At 36.1% G+C, this 11,740-nt stretch overlaps 1 protein-coding gene across 1 annotated transcript in view; it reads right to left on the bottom strand.

Annotated features, from left to right (window-relative positions):
* The window catches only part of LOC110113869, a 21,788-nt gene extending 10,657 nt beyond the window's left edge, over positions 1 to 11,131 (bottom strand). Inside the window, exon 1 of the mRNA XM_020846578.2 lies at positions 10,524 to 11,131. Within this exon, the coding sequence (XP_020702237.1) occupies positions 10,524 to 10,902 (379 nt within the window). The 5' untranslated portion in view covers positions 10,903 to 11,131. The remainder of the gene's footprint in view (positions 1 to 10,523) is intronic.
* Between the last annotated feature and the right edge of the window lie 609 nt (positions 11,132 to 11,740).

Genomic DNA, 11,740 nt, shown 5'->3' with positions numbered 1-11,740 from the left:
AAACGGATTTGAAATTGGTTTCAAATTGAGGTGTCATTAATGCCTTAATGGAGGCATCAATGTGGCTTCCTCAATAGTGAGGCCGGCGGCATCCTAAGAGGAGAGAGGAGGGGAAACAAAGTGAATAGGTTTCCAATTTTGGAGCGATGACGTGGAAATAAAATTATAACGATTCCAATTTAATTTAGTTTGAATTTGGAATTCGTCATGAAAAACTTTCCTAAATTGGAGATCCAAATTAGGAAAGAATTTGAAATTTGAAAAGTCAAATTTCGAAATTGAAACGAGTGGAAAGAGGGATTGGATGGGTGGGAGGCCTCGCCAACAAGTGACCGGCCGTGACTTGGGTGATGGCCGGCGGCAAGGAACAAGAAGATAACTAAATTAACCACGAGTTGCGGACTCTTCCAACAACTGGTGGGCCTTGCGCTTTGCTCCCCTTGAGCTCTCTCTCTCTTTCTCTTCACGCTCTCATGCAAGAAGAAGAAAAGAAGCACAAACTAGATTTTCATTCAAATATTCATTAACCTCATACAATGATACATGACCCCTATATATAGGTCATGAGATACAAGTAAATAAAAAGCATAACAAATGACTAAATCGCCCTCGGGGCCCCAACATAACTCACTCACACACAAGGGTAAAACAGGAATACTGAAAACTGAAAATGCATGAATAACTAAAAATATAAGCTCTAAATCGTGGCCATCGATCGGCGATGCTTCCGGCGATACACGTGTCTGAACCGTTGATCGATGACCTCATCAATTTGTTTCATCGTATTTCCATGAATAGAATCCATCCAAAAAGAAGCATGATATAAAATGTTGATGGAGATTGATTTACCATCCCTGATGGTACTCGAAAGCAAATATTATTCCTTTCTCTCCAAATATTCCAAAGAGTAGAAAAATATCAAAAATGTCTTTAGCAATATCCTTAATATAATGACCTTCCTAGGAGGAAAAATGAATAGTCAAGATATAACCGAGCATTAGAAAGCTCAAAGATAGAGAAGTCGCACCCAAATGCTAGGGGAAGCTACATTGAAAAATAAATGTGTGACATCCTCTAGAAGAGAGTTGTACATGACACGTGAAAAAGAAATATTTAAGTCAAATGGAGAAATAGATATTTCACTTGGAATCTTTGCCAAAAAAAATAGTTTATCCACTAGAAGTTCAAAGGAACCAAGACCTATCATATCTACTGATAAGAGATTGTAAGAATGCATCCATGCATAAGGAAAGAACAGAAATATTGATCAAGAAAGACCATTGAAGGAGAGCATCCACTCTAGATTACGGAGGATCTTATTTAATAGATCACAACATTGGGAAGAAGATCAAATCATCAGGATACCATAGGAAAAGACATATCAACGAACACCAGATGATCAAGATTGGGGTAGGTTATTTTCATCGTGGATGACAATAAAGAAAGCAAAAAAATTATTACTTTTAAATTTTGAACTTGTGTATTTGTTTTTGGGTAGAGTTAGTCTAGAAAGGATAGAATATTTAGTATATAGTGGAGTTAGGGATAAGGTTGTTCCTTTTTTGATAGAGTTATTTTAAGAGAAGATTAGATCAAATTTAAATTAAATCCTTCTTTTTTCTTATAAATAAGTTATTTCTTACAATAGAAAAAAATTTCAGCTCACCCAAAATTTTTTTTTCTTTCACTCTACCTAAGAACTATAACAAACATGCTGAGTCCTTTAGTAAATGCAAACATTGAAACAAAACCGCATGCACTATAGCAAGAAAGCTCAATCAATTCCCATATTAGGTAATCTTGTTATCACATTAAAAGAATTGTGTTAGATCACCTTATCCTAAAATAATTCCAACATGTTCCAAAAGTTTTCCACACATTCAAGTTCGGATCACAAATTGGTATCGAAGTGTTAGCTTCAACCCATTGAACAAAAATCCATGGTTAAACTAAGAATAGGGCTCAGCAATTCTATGAAGATTGAGGATTACGACTATGAGCAAAAATAACATACAATTGATGATCTTTTTGAAATGAAAGAAGAGATCCAAGTAAATGGTTGATCAAATGGTCACAATGAAGGAATAAATTGTCAGAATGATGGTTGCCTTTAAAGCTCTTATTTCCAAAGTAGCAGTTTAACACCACCAAAATCTCCACCACCACCTATGCAGACAACAGGAGAGTCATCCAAATAGAATACAATAACTTACTGAAGAGAAACCATCAACAAGGAAAGAAGTTGAGAACAATATATAAATAAGATAAGAAGATATTCATTTGGAATTATCTTACTATGCCTTACTATGAAACAACTAAAGTTATAATAATAGATAATTTATTTGAAGTTCTTGAAACAAATTTCATGGTCTATGATAATTCAGGATTTAAAAAAAAAAAATCATGTTGTGGGGTTCAAAATTCTAAAACTATGATATGTTTACTTGAACATGATCAACTCTCAAATCTATCTCAATGGACACAAAGAAGAAAAGAGGATTCAATGACAGTTTTTGAAGCAAGATAATAGGAAAATGTAACTGTATGCAAGACAGAATTGAGAAGGCAGCCAATTACTTTTAGAAATATTGTTGAATGATAATTTCGCATTCAGGAAATATGTGGTAGAACTTCATAAAAGCCTTCTCACAAATTTAAAACTAATTGTTGACATCCTTGAAGCTAGCAAATAAGCTATAGCACTCAATGAAATAAAAAAGACATTTCCATTAAACAAAAAACCCTAACTTGCATATGTAAAGAAGGATAAGATTGAAAGTTCAATTACAAAGGAGCAAGGCAGTAGACTAGTCCAACACACAACCTTAAGCATTGATATTATTTATAACTAAAAAATAAGCAAAAATTGAGAAAATAAAAAGAAAAATATTCGCTACTTCAAAAATAGTTATGATAGGCGAAGTGGCAAAAGTAGATCATGATTTATCTTTAATGTTGCTTGCACATACCAGCGGGTAAGCTAAGGAACAATTGTTCCACCTAAAGATGAAATCTACCATCGTAAATGCTATTTTGTATTCAAGTAATGAAAAGAATATTATCTACAGCATAGATTGAGAGACTGCCGTTAGTCACAATTCAACATTCAAACTCTTATTCTCTGAGTTAGTTTCAAAAGAGTAATGTTTATCGGATCACTCAATAATGTACTATTAGATTTGCTTTCACCAGATATTTTTTTCATGAGATGGTATGTGAATTTGTACCATTCGATGTAACATCATGTAATTTTGGATGGTCCATATTTGTGTGATATAGCCGCTATCTTCTATAGAAAACAATAAAAATTTATACATGTAAAAGAAGAGAAAAACTACGGTGCATCTAGCTTATCATTCCACATTCACAAGAGATAGGGAAGGCTCGCAAACCAAAACATTCTGAGAGAGGATCAAGAGCTATCTTCTGGATAAAGAGCATAGAAAAAGTTATCCTGGTTGTTGATCGACAATTTGTCAAGGAGGATGAACCAATACAACAAAATCAAAAACTCAAGGCGCGAGTAAAAAATAAAAAACAAAGTCAATAGGCAAAAAAAGAAAAATAACTCACATTTGATGGAGCAAATAAGCCAAGATAGGAACTCATGATCTTGATTAGGGCTGCAAGCGAACCAAACGTTCGACGAGCTACTCGTTGTTCGGTTCGATTAAAGCTCGTTTGTGATCGTTTAATTAACTAAACAAACAAACTTAGAACAATATTTTAAATACTCGATTCTTAAATAAACAAACTTGAACACTAATGCGTTCAGCTCATTTATGTTCGCGAACAACATCATTTGAAGTTCGTGAACAAGCTCGACATTAAGCTTGATTCGTGTTCGATTTTGAACTCGTGAATAAGCTCGATAAAAATAATTAATATTTGACTATAAAATTAATAAATATAAATAATCATTGCCTTTGTTACATAGACAATTGCTTTTGTTATAAATATGTTTGTTCATAGATATGTTCATGAACGTGTTTGTTTGATAGTTAAAAAAAATCGTTAAATATGTTCGCGAACAAGCTCGATAAGCACTAAAGTACTAAACGAACGAACATGAACACTCATAAATTTAAATGAACCAAACATGAACACAAACAATAAAGCTCGGACCAAACTTGAACAAGTTGATATTAAATGAACACAAACATGAACACTCACATACTCGGCTCGGCTCAGTTCGTTTGCAGCCCTAATCTTGATCTTATTGAAAAATTTTAAGATCACAATGTTGGGAAAGAAGATCAATTCATCAAGAGTCTACAAGCAAAGAGGAAGTGTCGATCAGATGCATGATGACCATGATTAGGAGGAAGTAAAATTGAACCAATGGACGGTAATAAGGATTGCAAGATAACGGTGACTTCTGAATTTTGAAGGTGTTTTGAATTTAAATTTGAATTTTCTTCTTTTCTGATAGGACATAAGGGAGAAAATGGATTCATGCAGCCATGCAGCCAACCCACATAGTAGAATAAAGACTTAATTTTGTTGTTGTTGTTTCTATTTTGAAACAAGTTTAGAAATAATAAGATTGTTCCTAAATAGTAGAGTTAGTGGAAAGGTCGTTCCTTATATGATGAAGTTAGTTTAAGAAAACATAAGATCAATTTTAAAAAATACAAGTTATTTTTTGGCGTTTTGCCTAAAAATAGGCTATTCTTGCAATAGTAATTCCAACTATCCCAAAGTATTTCCTCTTATTCTCTCTATCCGAGCATATAGAAATTGCAAGCACAAAAGCAAATAGCAGATAATATAGAAAACTGTGGCTAATGCAGCAAACAAGTGAAAGGTAAAAATTAGATTAAACTTTCCTACAGTTAAAAAAACTCAACCAATCATCTTAATGAGGATTCTCGTCAATATGTTAAAAAGAATGCACCTTATAACCCTTATCCTAGAAAAAATCTCATAGATTCCAATGTCAACACGTTTAATTTTGGATCAACTTTGGAGTATCAAAAATTAAATTTAAGCTTCTTCGATCCAATTCCAAGTACTACAACAACAACAACATCAAGCCTTTATCCCACTACGTGGGGTAAACAAAAATCTAATATGGTCTTGCCACCTTCATTCGTCGTTCCAAATCCATGGCCACCATGAATGCTTTTAAAATCAACTACCTCTTTACCAACATGTCCATTTAAATCTCCTCCAATAAAAACTCTTTCTTCAAGAGGTATATTTTGTATTAATTCTTCTAAGTCATTCCAAAAATTTAATTTAGAACTCATATCCAAACCTACTTGAGGAGCATAAGCACTTATAATATTAACAATCTTATCATCAACAACAATCTTTATAGCTATAATTCTATCTCCAATCCTATTAATTTTTATAACATTATCCTTTAAACTCTTATCTATAATGACACCTACACCATTTCTAGTACGACTCCTACCCGAATACCAACGTTTAAATCCTAAACTATCAATTTCCTTAGCCTTATCTCCAACCCATTTAGTTTCCTGAATGCATAAAATATTTAATTTCCTATGAATCATAATATCTATTAACTCCATTAATTTACCTGTAAGGGAACCTATATTCCAAGTTCCTATCCTAATTTTAGTATCATGGACTAGCTTCTTTGCCCACATCCGTCCTTGATGCGGGAACCCTTGCCTATTTAACACTGCACCCGGGCGCCGGTGCAGCGGCCCTTGCACACTTGTCACTGTATTCAGGCCATACAGCGCGTCGCTTCCAGGGGACGCCCTAGCATTAACACAATTTCTTAAAGGATTCATGTCATTTTTGTTAGACAAGTTTTACGCTGGCTGTCGACTACCTAACGCAACCCTCCACTTTTCTCATCCAGGACTTGGGACCTGGCAACGGCAGTGTTAAAGAACAGAAATTTTAATGGACACAAGAAAAGAAGTTAATCACTTCTTTCCAATGACGATGTCAACTACGTATGAGTAATATTGAGACGAGATGATAGAGATTGGCTAAAAATAAATCACAAATTCAAATATCTTTCAAAAAATAACTTTAACCAATATTAGGAATGATCCAAGAGGTCGCATGGAAAAACGGTAAAGCAACTATTCTAACTCCATTAATAAATTGAGATTCATGACCACCTTTGCCCGTCAAAAAGTAAGGTGGAGTATTCTTACTTAAATAACTCTTGTCTATAATAATATTAGCTAAAGATTTTGATTACGCATTGATATACTTTTAAATTTAATTAGAAAAAAGAAATGTCCCTGTGTTCAAAGATCTTTACTGCCAAACCCTACATATGTTATAAATTTTTTTGGTCTGCAAATATTTTTCTAGATGATCAAGAAGCCTCTATCTTCTCCATCACCATTCCAAAAAAAATCATCTTTAATGCTATGAAGTTTATTGATGACCAACTAAACAACCAAAAGAAAGTAAGAAAATAAAGAGGAATTCAAAATATACTTGAATTTATCAAAATTATCTTCCCACCTGTACAAAAAAAGGTCTTTCCAGAATGCAAGTTTTCTCTAAATTTTGTTAATAACCACAATACCGAATTTCCTTTTACAATAAGCTATTTTTAGAAACTCTCAAGGGAAGAAAGCATTGTGTTAGATTTGGTCAATTGGACCGGTCCAGCCGGTCCATACAGGACCGGCTCGACGTAACAAGTAGAAGTTTTCCACCTCCTATAAGAGGATATCGGACCGCAAGAGCCAACAGAGCTTTTTGGGAAGGATTTTTGGGGGAGTTATGCAGGAAATTTGAATGCAGAGATTTTTTAGAGATTTCCTTTTTTATTGTATGCATTAAATAGTTTGTTTTTCTAGGGTTTGGGGATCTTGAATTTTGCTGAAATTTGAGATCTCTTGGGTTTAGGTTTTTGGGCTCTAACGGCGTCTAGAGATTTGGGAGAGACAGATCCTCCTCTCCAATAGATGATCAATTGTATCTTGTTATTTTTCTTCCGTTAGTTTGATTATCGCAATAAAATTACTGTTTTTGTAGTTTTTCCTTTGTATTTGTGGATATTTCTCGCTGATTTCATCAAGATTGTTAGGTTTTACTTGGAAATTCCAAATATTTCCTAACAAATTGGTACCATAGCAATTTCCTGGGCTGAAATAGAAATCTTCTTCGCTGATTTCTATTGTGTTTTCCCCTATGGTCTTGCTGCTTTTTGCTATTTGGAGGCCATATTCGCGCCAAACTTGTTGCTCTTTTCTATTGAAGCCTAAATCCAGGTTCTCATGGATGGAAGAAAAGTAGATGTATTGGAAGGGGAGATCGGATAAATGAAATCTGAAATTTCAGATCTCCAAACTCAAGTTTCATATTTAAAAAAAGATATTTCAACCATCCATGATAAGTTTGATCCGAAAATTATTCATCTTGGAGGAAATGTTGAAGAAAGTGCTGGAGGGCCAAACTAAAATATCGTCATCGAAGGTAAGAGAAGCGCCGATAGCCAAGGAAATGGGGAAAACCTTAAGTCGATCAGACGAAGGGAAGATCAAGATGTAAAGATTTTGGATGGAACAAAAAAAATGCCTCCCCTAGGGCTTCCTAAGAAGGAGTCAGGTAAAGGGTATGTGGAGAGGCGTGAGGGGGTAGGGCATAAGTGGAGGGATGTTGAATTAGAAAGAAGAGGGGTTGAATTTGAAATGAGATTACTTGATTATGATCGAAGAGTGGTCGAATTTGAAAGGTGAGTGGTTGAATATAATCGAAGAGTTGTTGAATTTAAAGGGAGAAGGTGGGCTTGTGATGAAAGTTTCGGATGCGAGCGGATGAGAGATGATTGGCACAATTGGGGGGAACCACTCCCTCGGGGAATGGGAAATTTTAGTGGAAGCAGGGTTGACGGAGGAGATTTGAGTGAGGAAATTGAAGATGCCTATTTTTTAGGGAGAGAAAGCACACATATCAACAGGTTGACAGAGGAGGAGAGACTGATGATAGCTGGCCTATGTTTGGAAGGTAAGGCTTTGGCTTGTACCAGTGGAGGGACATATGACGACCCATACAGAGTTGGAGGGAGTTCAAGGATTGCCTGTTATAACGATTTCGAACAGGCAGGGAGGAGACTTCTACGAGCAGTTTTTCTCCTTGACACAATATGATTCAGTGATAGAGTACTGGGAGAGGTTTCAGTACCTTGCTAGCCGATTGGACCACCTTTCTGAGACTGTGTTAGAGGAGAACTTCATGAAGAGACTGAAATAAGAGATCCAGACTGTAGTTAGAGTGATGAGGTGATGCAAGAACTAAATGAAATATGTCATGCAACTAGAGATTTATGCTAAGATAATATCAAAGACAGCAAAAATAAACTTGATAAAATATTAAGAACAATAAGAATATATCATGGGATAGCAAGAAACTAACAAGTAAATGTTAAACATTAAAAATAGGAGAATCAATTTAGACTAGCTAACATGGGTTGGAACAAGTCGAACATTAAATTAAAGGACTAGTCACTAGAGTTTCTGATCGCTCAAACTTAAGTAGAGTTTGGCGGATTAATCAACACATATGAGATGATGCTACTATAGATGAAATGAAAAAATTAATATTTAGTTAGACGAGGAACAAGTGGAGGGTTTGATACTTAGCTCATAAATGGGAGGAATAGAGTCCTTGATGACTCATTGTTGATTCGATATCCTTGTTGCTTTAGAAGAAGCTAGGTTTCCTTGAAAAGGTAGAATAGTGAGGGAAAAAGAAAGTTTCAGCTATATGAGGATATGGAAGTGAAGAAGTCAACTTGGAAGGTGAAGAGATGGGATTGGTTGCTTGGGAAAGAGAGAGGGAAGATGTGGCTGGCTTGGGAAAGAGAGAGGGCTGATGTGGCTGGCTTGGGATAGGGAAAAGTTAGCTTGGGAAAGGGAGAGGGTTGTTGTGTCTTGCTTGGGAAGGGAAGTAGTTGACTTGGGAAGGAAAAAGTTAGCTTGGGAAAGGGAAAGAGTTGATGTGGCTTGCTTGGGAAGGGGAGTAGTTGCCTTGAGAAAGAGAAAAGTCAGCATGGGAAAGGGAGAAAATTAAAGTGGATGTGGATCTCCAAAGATCACAATTAATTGAGATAAATGCTCAATTAATGTGAATTAAATACAGAATTGAAGCTCAAGGGTCAAGGGTGTTGGGGAGAAGGTGGAGATGGTTAGAGATGAAGGGAAGGGGGTGGCGGCTGCTTGAGGACAACAGTTTGCTGCAACAAAGGGGGACTGTTTAGGTGGCTAAAGAAGAATAAAATAAGAGAGAAAGGGAAGATTATACAAAACAAGAGCTCACACGCTGTTGGGTATTTCTTTGCCTTTCTTCAAAGGACTTCACATACAAACTCAACTAACCAAGAGAAGAGAAGCATAAAAATCAGAAATTTTATGTCAAAATATTCATCATCCTTACAAGAGAATAATGGGCCATATATATAGGCACCAAAACATGAAAGGAATAAAAAACAAGAAGGCCCTTGGCCAAACAACACAAAAGCTCCCTCAAGAGAGGGTAAAACTGTAATAAAATAAATAACACCACATAAATCTCCTATAACATATGAAAACTAAAAATATAAATACTCAATCAAGGTCGTAGATCTCTGGCCTCTACGGTGATAAATCCTCCGAGCTCTGATGTCCCCATCACAAGCACATACACGTATATATATTTATTTATTTATTTTTTTATTTATGTATGTATATGCATTTATGTATGGATGTATTTTCATAAATATACATACATTTGCATCTGAATGGATGCATACATACATAAATTACATCAAAAAAGGTTTTCACCCTAGGATGGCCTCAATATTTGGTCCCATTTTAATGCTTTCACATTCACCACTCTAGTTGGCAGTCACGTTACATTTGAATTTAGAAATTTGGAACACCAAAAGGCCTCTTCCAACATCCAAGTAGCCTAGATTGGTCTCCAATAGTTTCATTAGTTGCACCTTTTTTTTTTTTTTTTTTTTTAGTTGCCCCTTTTTTTTTTTTTTTTTTTGAAGAATTAGTTGCACTTACATTGACAATATGCCAAGGAATGTTTCCCTATGCCATTTAGTAGCTTATGCATGATGCAGGACAAGAAAGAAAGCCGATCACCAGAGCAACTTCTAAGGCCCAAATGTATAAGAGCTGATTGTAAATTGTTTTGTTCATTTTTTTTAGAGTTTGAGGGGCCGATCATGTGTGTTTAGAGGGAACGTCTTGAATGTAAAAACCTATTTTTGAATTAGAGAGGCTGATCATGTGAGATATGATAATAACGTTTAAAAGGAGATTTAAATTTAATATTTCTGGAAATTGGTCCATATTCTTTTCTTGTTTTGGATCCTTTGGTTGGTAAATTTCATATTTTGGAAAATTCCTTAAGATTAATTCAAGGAATGACAATCCTAAAATTTTCAAACTTTATGTTAGAAGGAAAATAATCATCCACTTTTAGTGTACTAATCATAGAAAAAGCTTATGGTGCTTAAATCTTTTGATTTGTCCTTTGATTTTGAGAAATCTGCACAGATTAAAAAAAAGGAAACGAAAACTCACCGGCCAGCAGGTAGATGACGGAGGCCAAGAAAACGAGTCCTGAGGGAATGAAGACTACCATCCAATAGAACTCGGCTGCCTCCTCATCTGTGAGAAAGAAGGCGCCGTGGGAAGGATAAAGATCAGAGACTTCCTCCTCGCTCATCCGCAGTGCCTGGATCCTACGGTCGCGACAAAACGGCCGGCGGCCAAGGTCACCAGGAAAGACGATACTCAAGCTGACGGCAGCAGCTACGACGACGGCGACGCCTATGGCAACCGCTAGGGCTGACACTAACGGTCGCTGCAGACGGCCCCATGCCTTTTCCTCCTCCCGGAGATTCTCATACTCGTGCTTCGCCATGAACGCTTGACGAAGAGCATCGCCGATGATTGCCATCGGTAGAAAATACCAGATTGGCTTCTATGTGTGATTGGACTAAGAGAAGTGTTCTAGCCCTAATTTTCGGGTAGAATAACTGCTTCAGGATGGAATTTCAAAGTTCATTGGAAAATGAAAATGGCAAAAACAGGAAAATTAGTTAGGGCTTTCAGCGAGACGGGTTCCGGCGGTAGCAAAGTTGGAGTCGATCGCTAGAGAGGCCGGTTGGCGCGACAAGAAAACTAATGCATTTGCACCAACAGCTCGTCCTTTTTTTATATATAATTTACACTGTAAAAAGTAAGTTTTTTTTTTTTTTAAATGAAGGGCAAAGCCCAATTTTCATTAACTGAAAAAGACTACGTACATGTATCAAATTGAATAAAAAAATAAAAATGTGGAGTTGTTTATGCTAAAAAGAGAATAAGGTGCAAAAAAAATTGCATACGTCAAAAAGGATCAAAAAAGAAATTAGCCGGCAAAGACATATAAGAATATGTCAAGTGAAGAACAATGATCATAACGCACTTGATTCATATCCTTGGGGGAACGAGTTATCGGAGAGCAGTGCTGCTAGAGTTTGTTGTTCTGCGTCGTCTCTCTTCCCTTCCTCCGGCTCTACCGGATGCCCACTCCCTTTCTCTACAATCATGGAAACTTCTCTTCTCTCCTCTGATTTTCCCCCTTTCATCTCCTCTACTGGTGGAGCTTCCCTCCGCGCAACTGGAAATCAATTTTTGGTTCAAAAGAATCCGCTTCTAGTGAACTTCATCTCACTCATTTCCCGTCTGAACCGAAAATCATTCCATTTTTCGGTGACAAACTATCCAAAGGAGCAGAAGATTAGAACCTTTGT

The sequence above is a fragment of the Dendrobium catenatum genome, unplaced genomic scaffold (assembly GCF_001605985.2).
Source record: "Dendrobium catenatum unplaced genomic scaffold, ASM160598v2 fragScaff_scaffold_370, whole genome shotgun sequence".
Classification (NCBI taxonomy): domain Eukaryota; kingdom Viridiplantae; phylum Streptophyta; class Magnoliopsida; order Asparagales; family Orchidaceae; genus Dendrobium; species Dendrobium catenatum.
This window is presented reverse-complemented; position numbering and strand designations above follow the sequence as displayed.